General features: G+C 36.9%; 2 protein-coding genes across 2 annotated transcripts in view; one reads left to right on the top strand and one right to left on the bottom strand.

Annotated features, from left to right (window-relative positions):
* Nucleotides 1–17267, top strand: part of LOC139472807 (uncharacterized) — a 74234-nt gene that overhangs the window by 37660 nt on the left and 19307 nt on the right. The gene's annotated exons all lie outside the window — the stretch shown is intronic.
* LOC139472572 (uncharacterized) overlaps nucleotides 1–17267 on the bottom strand; it is a 33892-nt gene that overhangs the window by 13227 nt on the left and 3398 nt on the right. Inside the window, exons 4-11 of the mRNA XM_071255042.1 lie at nucleotides 16952–17117; nucleotides 15192–15387; nucleotides 13495–13531; nucleotides 8329–8400; nucleotides 7064–7108; nucleotides 6709–6756; nucleotides 6222–6335; nucleotides 3973–4092 (exon numbers count right to left, since the gene is read on the bottom strand). Of these exons, the coding sequence (XP_071111143.1) occupies nucleotides 3973–4092; nucleotides 6222–6335; nucleotides 6709–6756; nucleotides 7064–7108; nucleotides 8329–8400; nucleotides 13495–13531; nucleotides 15192–15387; nucleotides 16952–17117 (798 nt within the window). The remainder of the gene's footprint in view (nucleotides 1–3972; nucleotides 4093–6221; nucleotides 6336–6708; nucleotides 6757–7063; nucleotides 7109–8328; nucleotides 8401–13494; nucleotides 13532–15191; nucleotides 15388–16951; nucleotides 17118–17267) is intronic.

Below are 17267 nucleotides of genomic sequence, written 5' to 3'. Positions count from 1 at the left end.
AATTTGGCCAATTTTCGTGTATGTATGCTAGCGATGTTAGGATCGGTCTGTTTATTTAGTGTATCGGCTAGTGTTGTGTCTATTTTTGGTATTTTAAGTTTTGGAGTGAAGATATTGGATGATTTATTCGTTTTGTTTAAGATTATTTATTTTGTGTTCATTTAGGTAATTGGTTATTCTTTGGGAAATTGGAGTAAGTAGTGGATGTTTCCGGGGTAGGGCTTGGTTTCTAGGGTTAATATTGTTTTTTATTAAGCTTTCGATTAGAGAGTTTGATTGGGACGCGGCCCAGAAGTTTAGGGTAAGTTGTTCCCTACGTAGTTAAGTGGCATTTCTCCTGTTAAGGCCTGGAGTGAGGTGGAGGAGGTGCCATGTTGAGTTAATTTTATTTAGAGATTTTTGTAGTAAGTTTTGGGCCATTTTAATGCTTTTAGTGCAGAGGGCTCCATCATCCGCAAATTTTGATGTGTTTACTTTAGGGGATAGTCACTCGAATAGATCGTTAATCATAATATTGAAGAGTGTGGGGCTTAGGATGCTGCCCTGGGGAGTGCCATTTTCTAGGGGACATTGGTCCGATAGCGTTTGGTCTATGCCCACGATGATCTTGCGGTTTGTTAGGAAACTTTGGATGTAGTTAAATTTTTTACCTTTAAGACCTATTTTTTGTAGTTTTTGTATAAGCCTGTTATGCCAAACCATGTCGAATGCTTTGGAGAAGTCTAGAAAGATGCCTGTAGTATATTGTTTGTTAAGTTGGCCTGTTTTAATGTCCTGCTCTAGTCGGGCGAGGTTATCTAAGGTTGAGCGTTCAGGAGTGAAACTGCTTTGGTCTGGATTTATTATGTTGTTTTGTTCTAAGCAGTGTTGTAGCCTGTTTTTTCCATTGATTCCATTATTTTGCATTTCTGGGAGTTGAAGTTGCTGTTGCTACTGACGGAGGAGAAGTGATTTGCTAGGTTATTAGCTTTTTGAGTGGGGTTTGTTGAATTGTTTATGTTGGGAGTTTTTTTATGACGTTTAATGCCCCTAATGGCGTGGATTTTGCGCCAAACTGTTTTGGTGTCTGTATGATGGTTAAGTTATTCGCAAAAAAAATTCCAGTCTCTAGTTTTAGCTGTTTTAACTAAGCTTTGTACTTTGTGATTTAGTTTGTGTGCTATTTTTAGGTGTTTGAAGTCATGTTTGGCTTTATTAAATGCGGATTTGCGTTTACGTCTAGTTTATTCTATCGCCTCGTTCCACCAAGGAACCGAGGGTTTGCCTATGTTGGTTGTTTTGAAAGGAATGGAGTTTTTAGCTGCGTTTATTATGTAGTCAGTGAGGTTTTTACAGTAGATTTCGGGGTCGTTACTTTCTAGGTCACCTAGGTTCCCAGTCGGCTTTGTTGTAGTGGAATTTAGGTTCCTGGTTTTTGGTTGGTGTTTGGATGTTTATGTCTCCTATGGGGAAGTGGTCACTACCTAGTGGTACTCCGTGTACTTCCCATTGAATACTTTGGGCTAAATCTGGGGTGCATATGGTTAAGTCGATAGCCGACATTTTGTGGTGTATTTTGTCGTATCTAGTAGGTTGGTTGTTATTTAGTAGTATTCGGTCATTTTGTTCTATTCATTCTGACATGAGTTTTCCGTGTTTATCTATTTTATCTTCTATACCCCAGGTAGGGTGGTGGGCATTAAAGTCTCCTAGGAAGATTGTAGATTTATTGCCTATTCTGAGGAGGGTGTTTAAATCCTCAGGTTTGACCTGTTTTTCTACCCAGTGGAATATATTTATAATATTAATTTTTTGGTTGTTACTTGTTATTTGGATTCCGTTTGCTTCTAGGTTTTTGTGTGTATATTTTTAGTTCTTTGTCGTTTAAGTCTTCCCTGATGTATATGATTAGGCCGCCTCCGGCTCTACCTGGGTTTGTTTTGGCTCGGTCAGTTCTTATTGAGTTATAGTTTGGTAGGGTAAATTTAGATCTGGTAGAGAATTTAGTTTCCTGTATACAGACTATGTGTGGACCTTTGTCTCTTTTGAACTTAGCTTATACTTCCTGGCCGTGGGAGGCTAATCCGTTAGCGTTCCACTGAAATATATTTAGTCCTTCTATTTTGGGGGATGAGAGGTTCTTAGTTTGTTTGGAGTTTTAGGTTGTGTTTAATTGGTAGCTTCCCTTAGCTGGAAGAGAGGCCCTTGATCTGATAATTTCACTTTATATACAGTAACGTATGTCAAGCCAGATTAATTGGTTTGATACGGTTACTTGATCCGAATCAAAAGGAGTGACCGTCGTGTTGTGACAGCAACTATATGTGAGTTGACAGTGTTGCCTCAAATTAGATTGCCCACTAATTAAGAATATGAACTTCGCTTTTGGTTCTCTTTTATTACATGCATGTGCTTCTAAGATCAAAGTATGTATAGTGTGAAGAGTTAACTAGTAGAACAATCATATTTCCGGGACTTTCCGCGGATGTTTCCAAACAGATTATTAGAACTCCATTCAGCAATAAACGGTTGATTATGCAATGAGAAGTGTTATGTGCAAATGAACAACGAACAATACAATCATGTCTGTGTAAAACTCTCAGTATTAAAAGTGTACATAAATTTTGGGAGCCATGCGTTACCACGAGTAGTAAACGAAGTAGCGCTTTATCGAAGAGCGCAATAGCCAGCAATCACTGTATATATATACATATCATAATCAGCCTACTTTGGGCAACAGCTCATCACAGATATATATACATGACATAATCAGCAGACCATTGGGCAACAGATCATCACAGATATATATACATGACATTATCAGCAGACCTTTCGGCGACAGATCATCACAGATATATATACATGACATAATCAGCCTACTTTGGGCAACAGATCATCACAGATATATATACATGACATAATCAGCAGATCTTTGGGCAACAGATCATCACAGATATATATACATATCATAATCAGCAAACCTTTCGGCGACAGATCATCACAGATATATATACATATCATGATCAGCAGATCTTTGGGTGACAGATCATCACAGATATATATACATGACATAATCAGCAGACCTTTGGGCGACAGATCATCACAGATATATATACATATCATAATCAGCAGACCATTGGGTGACAGATCATCACAGATATATATACATGACATAATCAACAGACCATTGGGTGACAGATCATCACAGATATATATACATGACATAATCAGCAGACCATTGGGTGACAGATCATCACAGATATATACACATATCATAATCAGCAGACCATTGGGTGACAGATCATCACAGATATATACACATATCATAATCAGCAGACCATTGGGTGACAGATCATCACTGATATATATACATATCATAATCAGTCGCCTTTGGGCGACAGATCACCATAGATATATCTACATACCATAATCAGACACCTTTGAGCGACAGATCATCACAGATATATATACATATCATAATCAGCAGATCATTGGGCGACAGATCATCACAGATATATATACATGACATAATCAGCAGATCTACGGGCGACAGATCATCACAGATACATACACATATCATAATCAGCAGATCTACGGGCGACAGATCATCACAGATATATATACATAATCAGCCGCCTTTGGGCAAAAGATCATCACAGATATATATACACATGGGAGGATAAAGAGTGGGGGTGCGGGGTGCACACCCCCCCTTTTTATTTCGAAAAAAATCTTTAATTCTGTATAAATTACCACCAAAGACAATAAATAAATCTTAATTGTGCACCCCCCTTTTCAAGAAAGCTGTATCCGCCCATGATACATATCATAATCAGCTGTGCCAAGTAGGTTATGGATGTTCACTAATCTTAATTTCTAGAAAGATGCTATTACAAATATTGTGATATATTGCATATCGATATATACGCCAAACCTGAGGAACAGTGGATATTTAATTGTGTATTAACTTTATTAAAAAAGAATAACTCTCACCTGTTTTCTCAACATCAGCTGTTTCTTCCCCGTCTTCCATAAAAACTTCATCATCATGGGATAATTCGTGACGTTCATCTGATGCCACTTGATGCTTGTCCTGTAACTCCTGATGCTGAGCTGTGAAGTTAAAATACAGCAAATATTTCACACTAAATTCCAGTACGAAGCTGTAGTTGATGGAGTCCTAATACACAGTGAAGAATGACTTCTGCAGCATTTCTGCAACAAAGCTAATAATAATAATAATAATAATAATAATGATAATAATATATGGCGGGCAATGGTGGGCTCCAAGTTACACTGTGCACAAACGTCCATGTTCGAATCCTCAAAGGGCTTCCTTGCACCAAATCCGTCACATGTAGGCACAACTTGCAGGGTAACGCCACTATGAAACTTGCGTGTGCTAAGACTGTTCTAAACCCATTTCTGACATTGAACATGTTCGAATCTTCAAAGGGTTTGTTTGTACCAACTCTGTCAAAAGAAAGTCACCGTTTGCAGGACATCACTGCTACAAAATTGGCGTGTTCCATGGGTGTCCCAAATATGAATCAATTATTACCACCAAGTGTTGTTACTTTTTCCAAGCACCCAAGAATAGAAAATAAGATACATATGATACGCTAACTTCATGTAAACTGTTTACATGTTTCTGTCAACAATCTAACAAGATATGATCTTTAAAGTAAAATTTCGGTAAAAAAATTGATCAATATCCAATACATTGCAACTAGAACAGATATAAAAAACGGCTATTGGAGTTTGCTGTGTTATGTGTGGAGACAATTCTCAGAAAGTTCCAAAGCATTTCATGCAGTGGACTCAGAGTTGTTTGCGTTTGAAGACAGGAACCCAAAAGACACTGTGAAAACTTTGAATCCAGTATGGCTGCAAGTAAAAAGGATATCCAAAAATGGCTATTACAATTTTTTGTGTTCTGTATGGAGACAATTCCCAGAAAGTTTGAAAGCATTTCATGCAGTGGACTCAAAGTTGTTTGCGTTTGAAGACAGGTACCCAAAAGACACCGTGAAAACCTTGAATCCAACATATCTGCCAAACCACATGACCAATGGCCAAAGTCAAGGAACAAAATATGTCAAGCAGCTCAGGCAGCAGATACGTGCAAGGTTTCAAAGTAATCGGATAATCGGATGTGGAGCAATAGGACGAAATACATCTTCAAAACATTTTTGTTTTTCAGTTATCTGCCCTTGGCCTTTAAGTCTACGGCTTTGGGATTTTGGCTTAATCTAGAACTCAACAGTCTTCATACACATAAATCGAGCCAGTCGTTATTTTGCTTGCTCTGGTACAAAAATCGCCGGAATAATAATAATCATAATCATAATCATAAATCGAAAGATTACAATAGGCCTTTTGGCTTGGATCCCTAATAATAAGTATAATGTGCCAAATTCCATTCACCTATTGGATGCTGCACTATTATTACCCCTGGGGAGTATACAAACCAAGCTGCCTGTGAGGCACTAGAAGGTTCACAGCCACACCACCATCTCATCCTAACAGGTACCCATTTACTGCTGGGTGAATAGAGGCACATTATGAACAAAGTGACTTGCCCAAGGAGACTCCAAGTGTGCTACACGTGTACATAGTGTCATCTACCCGAGGCAAGAGAGTTAACTGACTTTAAAAGTCCAGTTTCCACCCTTGCCGAACTTGGCTGGAATTCCTGGGCTCGATCGTAGCGCCACCAGTGGTTATTACGAGTTATGTCCCTTCTAAGCCTCTCCCATGGACCAATCAGATTCTATTACTTGCATTTGTTTCAAACAAAATGGTGGCACCCAGGCAAGACGATCTGATTGATAATCAAGATCTATGTTGTGATAAAACAGGTAAGTCGCGAAGTGCATCAAATCACGCGAGCACCTTTATTTAAAAACATGAAAATGTTTGGAAAATATCTGTTGACGAGTTGGCGGTGCACATGCTTTGCAAATCCTGCAATCGACCGAAATCTGCACGACAGTTTACTTCTTAGTTCAGCCAAATTCTAACTCCATAATACCAGCCTAGTTCGGCAAGGGTGGAAACTGGACTTTTATAGTCAGTTAACTCACTTGCCTCAGGAAGATGACATAGTGTATTAACTATCCAAGGGAAGATTCAGCAAATTCAAATCCTCTCTCGGTCAATTTTACTGCATACAAACATCTAGACCCCTGGACCCCATTGGATCCGCCTGAGCTATCTGTGATTAAACAATGCAGGTTCACCTGTTTTCTTCTCAACACCATTATCAGCTGCTCTGTCACCTTCTTCGATCACTATCTGATCATCATGGGAGGAATCCACTGCACACTTGGGTTGCCGAAACTCTGCTGGTTTGGCTGTAAATCAAACTTATAGCAGAATACTTTTAACCACATGTAAATATGAAACTCCAGTTAAATATCTAAAAGATACTTAATGTCAATGGGTGACTGACAGTCTTAATTCAAATGCTCATATCTTCAAATGGGCAGACAGTCATATCAGTAGATACATTTTACTTTACCAAGAAATTGCATCATTTTGAAGAATGATGACATTTTATTACTCAAGTACAAGTCAACCTAATATTATTCACTCAAAATATGTTAAAAAGAGAGAGTGCAGGATACTGCGTTTCATAAAAGACTGTGCCAGTGCATAAGACAGGGGCCTAAATAAACTGTGACTTGTGTGGAAAGCATTGGACAATTTTTAAAGTGAATCATATACCATGCAAAAACTTTGTTATAGTTGGAAGTAGAGAACTGCATTCAGAATCTGAAAGGAAAAAACACAGTCTCAGGGTGTATGAGTTTGTTTTTAACCAATTTCATTTTAAACAAGAGGACCATTGGGCCTGTATGGCTCAAAAAAAATGTGATAAAGAATTATAAGAACTGACTTTCACTTTGTGTGAGTTCTCAGACGTTCATACATTTTGGTCCTCACTCTATGAAGGTTCAGACTCAAATGAACCCACACAAAGTGCAAGTCAATTCTTAAACTATTCACTGAAAATACTTACTCTAGAGAAACAAACCTATTTTTGAAAACTATTCATGGTAACAGTGAGTAAATTACTTGCCTATTGATTCAGTGATCAACAGGGAAGTTGAGGAAATGTTTGAATCTGAAAGTAAACAGCATACTTATACATACAATGTAAATATACAAGAACATACTACAATTATCATAATACGATTACAACCCAAGCCTCAGATTTAATGTTGTATCATGTTGTAAAACATATTATCCTGGCCATCAGCTTGTGACTAATTTACTTATAAAAGTGACTTCATTTTGAATCTGTAGTTGCCAAGCCACTTTGTGAAAAATACAATTTCAGCAACATAATTTATTTCATTAAAATTTAGGAGACAGAAAACATAAAAATTGCACAGGCTGAGAAAGATGAAACATCCTTCAGTCGATAACAGAATCGTAATCTGACCTGCAACTGGCAAACATTGTGTGTTTTGTACAGTGCAAGAATTGTGTGACTTTCTAATATAGATTTTACAATAATGTTCTAAATATCCTTAATCGAAAATAGGCCCATTAAATTTTCTTTGGCTCCTTGACTTTCCATATGACTAATTGGATTAATATGGAAGGACCCAAGTGTCCAATCTTTTTATTATAGCCATTTTAGGAATGAGGGTTGATGAAAGTCTTTGGTACATACAGGAACTAATATGAAATAAATGAATAATTACTTACAGCCTACAACTTACTGAGAAAAAATCTACCCAAACAGTACCAAACATAAACTACACAACACATACTTTCTCAAACAATAGTATCACAGTCTTATACAGATGAAAACCTATGAAGAAATCTATGGCAGAAATAAGAAATTTGGATAGGAACAACTTGAGACAATTGGGGGACATCAATGCAAAGTTTTCAATTTAACTGGTCCAGTGATTTCAAAAGAAGTACTGAAAATGTAAAACTTAATGTAAGGGCTATTAAAATAGTTAAGCTGGTGGTTAAAGTGATCGCTCATCACGAAGAAGATCTTGATTCGATTCCCTACATGGGTACAAAGTGAGAATCCCATTTTAAGTGTCTCCCACCTTGATATTGCTGGAATATTGCTAAAACCATATTCATTCACTCACTCTTTAGTTGATCTATTAACATAACTTCTTTGAGTGGCATTAAGAAGTTGGAATGAATACTAAGACAAAATTGTTATGGACAAGCAACTTCTTTATTACAATTGGGGGACGTTTCGGTGTAGATTCTAAGACCGTTATCAAGCAAGTGATGAACAGACTAGGTATGAGCATGAATATTAACATAGCTGTGAATATGCAATACAATAAAAGAAGTCCAGACCATTACCTTTGGAAGTATCATCTTGTTGGTATGTGGGATCATCTACATCAGACAAATCAAATGGATTGTCATCAGTATCTGCAGTGAATCAGCACAGTATGAATATCAAAGGTCAACAGACACTGTTTCTAAAATATATATTGCTCACCTGATAGCTCAGTGATGAATGCTTCAAATTATACTTCAATCTGTTGGCGTATGTATATGTATATGTTCAGTAGGGCTATTACGATTCACTTGCGTATCCATTGAATCGAACTGTATCCATTCATGAATTGAATTCGTTATTTGTGACCAATAGAATTGAATATTCATGAATATGCAGTCATGTTCATTTACATACCCTGTATCTAAAAATATCCATTAAAACATATTATATTCATAGATATCGTGAAAGAAAACACTCTTACAACATTTCATTTGACAGTAATGTGGTCACTGGTCATTGTTGCATTTGAGCAGATACTAGCACCTGGATAAGTGCAGTATATGAATGTATATTATAATATGTTAATAATTAACAAACCATGTCAAATAATTTGTGTTGCTTTAGTTTCACTGAATATAACAAATAATACATCAACTGCTGACTTGTTATTGTATTTGTGAATTAATATTTGTATTCGTTACTCTATTACGTGATACGAATCGCATTCTCCTCATAGTGTATTCGTTGCAGCCCTAATGTTGAGTTCCACTACTAACTATGCATGTTACAAATATCTATACATTATAAACTACAGATATTTCACATTTCATTTCTTTTAAAAAAAATGGCTGAGTAAAGGCAACATTAACTTTAAAGGGGCACTGATCTAACACAATTCCCCGGACTGGTTGTTGCCTTTGTTATTGTTTTTTTCCGCGTGAGTACCCGGATAATACGTAACGCAATTGAGCATGACAAGAGACTGGGCTACCGTCTGCAAGGACAGCTAAATAAACTTGGAGGCAATATTTGCTTTACGCATTTTTGAAAACTGTTTGGTTAACTGTGATCTATAAAGATTTCGACAAAGGGCACATGTTAATTAGTTTCTTCAGCCTAAACTAACAGACAAAAAGAACGGCGGAGCTCATCGGATGTCGTCATTTGGAAATACCTCAGATGGTTATAGTTTAATAATAAAAAAAGTATCCATGCAGTGAAAGCATTTTCGGATTTTGGATTGCGTCGATAATACGATTACTACTCCCTTGTTGTCATACACGTTTTCTGATATAACCCTACACTTGTGTATTTGTCGTCATTCACTTGATGCTCAGTTAATCAATTTATTAAAGGTACAATTAGTGGTAGCACCACTCAGATTACCTGACAAAGGTTCCCATTTGGCATTTATTGTGTCTGGGGTAATTATTCAATCTAAATCCAGGTTTGAAGTGGGGTGAAATGTGTGTTATGTAATATGCACGTGGCAGCCCAGCAAGAGATGAATGATCAGTTGATTTACTTTTTGTATCGTTCCTAGTCATCAAAGGATTAACAGGAAATATGTTGATTGATTAATCCCTGTTACCTTGCACAGTGGATATGTCAAAAATGAGTGTTTACATGTCTAGGTTTATTAAAACAAAGGGAATACACTCATGTCATGGCGTGAAGTGCCGATGTAAAAACAGCCATGAACCAGTGCCCTGACGTTCGCCAATCTGATGCCATGAACGACTACATCGTTACGACATGGGTGGATGACGATGCCCAGTTCCCACCTCGACTGTGGAATCACCATGCTACACAAGGTCCCCGTACAAACAACAACCCAGAAGGTTTCCACTCCAGAATCGGCAAGTCCATCCAGCACAAGCATCCAAACATCTTCAGATTTATCGAACTGATCCAGAAGGTAGAAATTTTGGAGAGAGTGAAACTAGAGCAGATGCAATGTGGAGCAGCACCGCCACCCAGGAAGGTTGTCTACAGAGAGAAAGAACATCGCCTTGTCCGACTCAAGTAACAGCTTCATCACCGTGAAAAGACACCCCTTCAGTACCTGGATGCAGTTGGTCCACTGATGATAAACAAGTGAAAATGACTGATAATCATAGATTACAATGAAATAATTTTTTAATTTGAAGTTTACACGATATACAGCTTTTCCATTGGACGAGAGGTCGGTCACATGACCGCGATATTGACGTTCATAAGTGTATGAACGACACAATTTGACGTTCATACGTTTTTCACGAGACTGTGTTCTTAAAATGACGTAAACACTGACGGACTACTTCCACATTCCTGGGGAAACCCCTGGAATTCCCTAGCATGAAAACATACATTAGCATTATTTCTGATCATTTAGAACCTTTAATCTTGGTCTCAGCAATTCAGTATACATTGAGAAACGTAAGAGAGCTTGACTGCATGATTGTTTACGAATTTCCTCGCTATGACCCATCCTAATGAAAAAACGAAAAGATGCACATCCAAACTATCGTCAGTATCGATTCGATCTGTGTCTAGGCTGACAGTGACTGTCTCCAGCAATCTACGAATTTACCTAGGTGTCTGTTTGACGCATCTTTAATAACCTTTTAATAATCGGTCAGTTGATCAATGATGACTAACACATGAAACCGCCACAGGTTCATTAACAACTTCGGAAATCCTCCCGTCACGTTTATCGTGTCAGCCATTTTGACGTCTTGTATTTGATGTAAATGTGTTACGACGCGCTGTCATTGTGACTGACACACTGAGGTACTTCATTACAGACCTTTCTCATCTAATGGGGATATTATATGAACACATGTGTTGCGTAAGATGTTTCTGAAGAGGAAGTTCTGCATCCATTCGCTCATGTCACCTCTCTTTTTGGGGAACTATTTTACTCCGCGATATAGCTGGTTGTTGTTTGGCTGTCAGTGTAAACATGAAGTCACACATTCAAAATAAAATTGTGTTTAGATCTTTGCCTTCATCATTTGAGGTAAGAAATTGTGATAAACAATTATAAGAATTGACTTTCACTTTGTGTGAGTTCATTGGAGTATGAACCTTCATAGAATGAGGGCCAAACAATGTTTGGCCCTCACTCTATGAAGGTTCATACTCCAATGAACTCGCACAAAGTGAAGGTCAATTCTTAAATAACATTTGAATAAAAATTTGTGAAATCTACCCAGCTTTCTTTCTTGTTACATGGGTGATACCATTTTACTTAATCAAGGGTACAGGGTACTAATTACTTATGCAACCAGCCATAACGAGTGTTGTTTTAACGGGTCTGCGTGGACGTTATGAAAATAGTTGTCACGTGGGCTTTCTCAGCCGAGCCTTGAGACTTTACACCTATGTGAAACACCTGAAACAATCTAAGTGATCAGTTGAGAAACAAACACGGGTAATAATATCCTGAAACGATATATATCTTTTAAAATATTTGATTGTTACAGAGACAAGTGACATCGAATAAATTTCTTTGTACAGTTGCAGATGAGTGGGATATTGTTCCTTTGTGTGGATATTCACGGATACAGTCCTCAAATAAGGAAGCTGCCTAAAATTTATACACATAAATTTGGTAGGTTGTAATTATGGTATTTGCATTTTGTTTTCCTTCATTTGCTGTGTCATTGAACCGATTCGTTCTTGTTCCTCTACGTCTTGGTTGGGAAATTCTTCAATGCGCGAAAGACGTTGTTTTCACAAGTCTTTTCCTTTGTAAGCGTGTATATATTACCGTCAATTTGTAAAATGTGATTCTCTCAGGCAATTTATAAAATGTGTAAATATTTCAGTCATTTTGACTGAAAAATCTGTCCAGATTGAATAAAATTGATTAAGACGATCAAAAGGGCCTAAAAACATCACAACAGATTATTATGTAGGATTAGAAGCCACACAACATAGAAATGTACTTTTCAACGTAACATTTTCAGTCTCTTGGTGATGACATTAAACATCAAAATGTTTGGAATTTGTTATCATAATAATACAGATGGAAATGTTTTTCAGAAACTTAAAAATAACGTAAAATAACTGAATATTTAGGCGTTTAATAAATTTGAAAATGTTACACATTTTGACAGTAAAAAAATATACACGCTATAAAAAAGCAATGCTCAGGTGAAATATTTACTTTGTGTTGCAAGTCAAAATAGTGTAAACGAAAATCGCAAAATTACCAAGCAAGTGACTTATCAAAACTTCATCACCTTTACCAATGCTACCCACAAAGATACTTACATTTCCTTTTTATCTCGAAAACTGTATTTCATTTTGTTTATCAATGTGACCATACGCCCTTATTACTACCCATAAAAGTGACTAATGCGCTTACGAATGGCGCAGCAGAGGTCGCGAACTAGTCTAGATTTCTGCTATACATCCGGGTACTCACCGGGAAAAAACAATAACAAAGGCAACAATCAGTCCCGGGGAATTGCTTTAGATCAGTGCCCCTTTAAGGTTTCAGTAAATATCACAAAAACTGGAACATGTATCTTTTGTCCAATTTGTCTGGTTATCAAACTTTGCTCTCCACAAGGTAAATCCGAATCTTAAAGTTAATGACAGACAGATGATGAAGGATGTCTGGATACGCTCCTCTGGGACTTTAATCATTTGTACAATATATGAAATTAAAAACATCCTGTCCACCTGAATATTGTTTTAATGTGTCAGAAACAATTAACATTATCTGACCTAATTTACTCTGATTGAGGTAAAAGGTATTACTCCAAAACAAAGTTTGATTATCATAAATATAGAATGCAAAGTAAACAAATATGCAGCAAAATCTAAACGAAACAATGTTGATAATACAATCATGTTTAATAACTTTTCAAAAGATTATAATGACAATTGGAAGTCAGATATCTGCAAAAGAAAATCACACTGCAAGGATCAATATGTACATAACTAGGTATCTATAACCATTACTTTCTTTTTTCAAGGTTTAAGTGATGGGAATGAAACAGACTTTGACCTCATTGATTGTGTATAAAATAGTTGATATTTGTAACACAAATATAATGCATTTACAAAGGAATAAAAGCGGCCTTATCTTTTGGAGCCACCATGACCAGAACTCAGTAGTTTGTGGCAGTAGAAGTTGATTTGCAGACACTCTCAATTATCATTTTTATAAATAGCATTGACTCATAGGCTGTCACTAAACAAGAGCGAGAAACACAGAAACAAAACAACATCTGTTTTATCGCACTGACCAGGCTGAGAGAGAACTTCTTCACCTTCAGATCTTTTCTGCAAAACATGTTCACATTGATCCAAAAGCTGATTTTATCTCAGGTGGTAGGATTTGTAAAGATTTATGCAAACATCAAACAATAGCCATAAATTCCTGTTTTGGATGTCATCACACTATAAAACTTTCCTCTTCTCTGCCAACTTATCTAACCGGCTTAATGCAACTAGTTTACTTCTGGAAGAGCTAACATAACTTATATCAGTAGTTTCCTAACATCGTATATTCAGCAGCGTTAGAAACTGGCACTAGTCCTATAGTCCTTGCTAAACTGCCCAATAGTAAAGGTATCCTAAGGACAAGTAGAATTTTGACATTTTCAAAGGTTTTGCTATATGCTATCATTATAAGGACTACAGTGGACTGAAACTGTTAGTTTCTACCGCTGTTCAGTGCAACATATCAGCCAGTATTTAAGTAAAAGTGTCCCGATAACATTGACATTTAAATACTAAAATGATATTTACTGTGGCATCAAAACTACTAAAGTTATTTGTTGTTAGAAAAATAACATCTACATTAATATGAATATAAACTAAAAACAAATACATTGCATCACAAAATAAAATACATGCAGTGAATAAGGAATCTCGATGTGGTTTGCCTTTGACCGGAATCGAACCGATGTCTAAAGATAAATCTATCAGACTACCATTCAAAAGCTTCATTGCATCTAATTTCCATATAATAAATACTGACTTTGTTATTATGCACATCAAAGTATGAACCCATCATACTTGTGATGAAATAATAAATGTGTGAACCCATCACACATGCTGAAATAATAAATTTGTGAACCCATCACACATGCTGAAATAATAAATGTGTGAACCCGTCACACATGCTGAAATAATAAATTTGTGAACCCATCACACATGCTGAAATAATAAATGTGTGAACCCATCACACATGCTGAAATAATAAATGTGTGAACCTAGCACACATGCTGAAATAATAAATGTGTGAACCCATCACACATGCTGAAATAATAAATTTGTGAACCCATCACACATGCTGAAATAATAAATGTGTGAACTCATCACACATGCTGAAATAATAAATGTGTGAACATATCACACACACTGAAATAATAAATGTGTGAACCTATCACACATGCTGAAATAATAAATGTGTGAACACATCACACATGCTGAAATAATAAATGTGTGAACACATCACACATGCTGAAATAATAAATGTGTGAACACATCACACATGCTGAAATAATAAATGTGTGAACACATCACACACACTGAAATAATAAATGTGTGAACACATCACACACACTGAAATAATAAATGTGTGAACACATCACACATGCTGAAATAATAAATGTGTGAACACATCACACACACTGAAATAATAAATGTGTGAACACATCACACACACTGAAATAATAAATGTGTGAACACATCACACATGCTGAAATAATAAATGTGTGAACACATCACACATGACAAAATAATATATGCAGGCAAGTCTAAAAGGCACTCACTGTAAAGAACGATGAAACTGATACATACCCTCAGTCTTGCTTCAGCGATCGGCGTGTGCAGAGCAATTTTTTGATGTTTTACAAATATTTAAGTATCTACTTCATGCTTTGATAAATCAGGATATCTACAGTCAAATTGTGAGTCTCAAATAGCCAGCACTAACCTGTTTTCGCCAGTTGACAGTGTTATCCCCATAATCATACAGTAACTCTTCTCCAGCTTTAATATCACGATTAGCGAACAAGCAGAGATGTGGAAGGCCTCGATATGGTATGAGCTTCATAACACAGTTTTCCTCCTTCCACTCACCATCGTTGACCATCCGTCCCAGGTAAGAATAGACTTCTGTTGCATCTATACTGAAATTTTTAAATTAGTCATAGAAAATAAAAGTAACGTGGCTTCAAAGGCTAATAATCTTTTACTTGGCCTCAAAGCTCTGAAAACCTTTAATTGAAACAAGAAGAGAAATAATCACAAATTAGAGAAGTTAGTGAAGAATTGAAAACTACATTCTTTACTTAAGTACTTATCACTTAGAGCCCTGAGCTTACAATGCTTCTTCTCTTGTGGCACATGGGCAGAAAGAGGGCCTGATCTTATAGATAAGTCAAAGTGGGTTTAACATTGCGTTTAAGATTATTGAACGTATGTGTGTATGAGAATGCGTGCGTGCACTGTGTGTCTGTCAACAATACGAAACACATCTCCATACAGAACCACAATAAGATACGTATCTCGATACTGTATTATGCATATTCAACATTTTGTGCGAAATTAGGATGATAATAGAGTCCACAGATTCCATCATAAAGGTAAAGAAAGACAACTGACATCGACATGACACTGAGCCAAGTCAAGTTTAAGCAATGTATTATGACCGGAAGTAAGGAAAAGCAGTTCAGTCTTGTTATCAGGCCGGTTTCGTATCCGAAAGACAACCAAGAAAATGTAGATGGGTTGCTGCATGGAGGCTTTGTGTGTGCAGACAGACTGTGAAACCCCTGCATTAACCCATGAGGCTGCGTGAATCTAACATGAGGGGTTGAACATCTCTCCTTCTGCATCTTCCATGTAGACTTTGAAGAACTCTTCTCACCTGCAGCATTATGGTTCGTGATATTCACGTTTGCATTACATGTGTTGAAACTTTGTCGGCATTTACTTGGATGAACTAAAAGAAGTATTCTTCTTCACCAGCAATTGTAGATTATTCTTTAAAGTTGCAGGCAGCCACACATGATTCTGGCTGTACCCTTTACAGGGGTGTCAAGCCTTCTGCCTTAGGCAGCTCTGGATGGGCAGATAGAGTTGTAATTACCTCCTCTTATAATCCAGGGGTGGTGGGGTAGTCTAGTGGTTAAAGCGTTTGCTTGTCAAGCAGAAGACCCGGGTTGGATTCCTGACATTGTGTGAAGTCCATTTCTGGTGTCCACCCATATTGCTAAAAGCGGCATAAAACCATACTCACTCACTCTTAGGTCCATTGAACAAATGCAAAAAATAATCTTTAGATATGATACTAGAAGAGTGTAATTTTTTATAGGAAGGCTCGGATTACATAGCTCAGGAATTTTTTCCCAACCACCTGTTTGGCGCGAAAATGAGAAATTGCCATGTAACTAGACTTGGTCATGTGCTTCCAGTGCACATGCAATGTCCAGGGGTGTGTTCGGGTGAGATGTTTCAGAAATCAGTAGCAATAAGCAATAAGCATGAGTCAGGATAAGTTGAAATGTTATTTCTGCAAATTTCTCTGTGACAAGGGACTGCTGAGTGACAGATTGGTGTTTACAGCATTTAGACTGGTTGGTCTCCAGCATCAAGAATAAAGGCCTAGGAAAATATAAAATTCTTATCAATAACTATGAAAATTTATCTCATTTACAACTCCCACGCACAAATCTTATTGATAACACCTACCACTTTTTCTTGTCTTTGAAAGTAAAATAAAACATGTAGCAGCCTTCCTGTGCTCTAGCATGTTTTCTTTCCAACTCCTTTGCTTTTTCTTCATCCATAAGATTCCCTCGATATTCCAAAAGGAAGTCCCCTTTCGCAAATGGCTGTTTTGTAAAAACACCAAAGCCTGAAATGTGGAATGCAAAATACATTATATAAGATCAGTGTAGTGATAGAAAATGAAAGGGATTTGCAAGTTTAAACAATTCATAACCTTCCAGTATGTCCAGCGGCTTTTAGCACACACGCTTTTATAGTGATCATTTTTCAAAATATT

The sequence above is a fragment of the Haliotis cracherodii genome, unplaced genomic scaffold, assembly GCF_022045235.1.
Source record: "Haliotis cracherodii isolate W230 unplaced genomic scaffold, xgHalCrac1.p SCAF_25, whole genome shotgun sequence".
Lineage (NCBI taxonomy): Eukaryota > Metazoa > Mollusca > Gastropoda > Lepetellida > Haliotidae > Haliotis > Haliotis cracherodii.
Note: the sequence above shows the minus strand (reverse complement) of the source record. Positions and strands in the feature narration are given on the sequence as shown.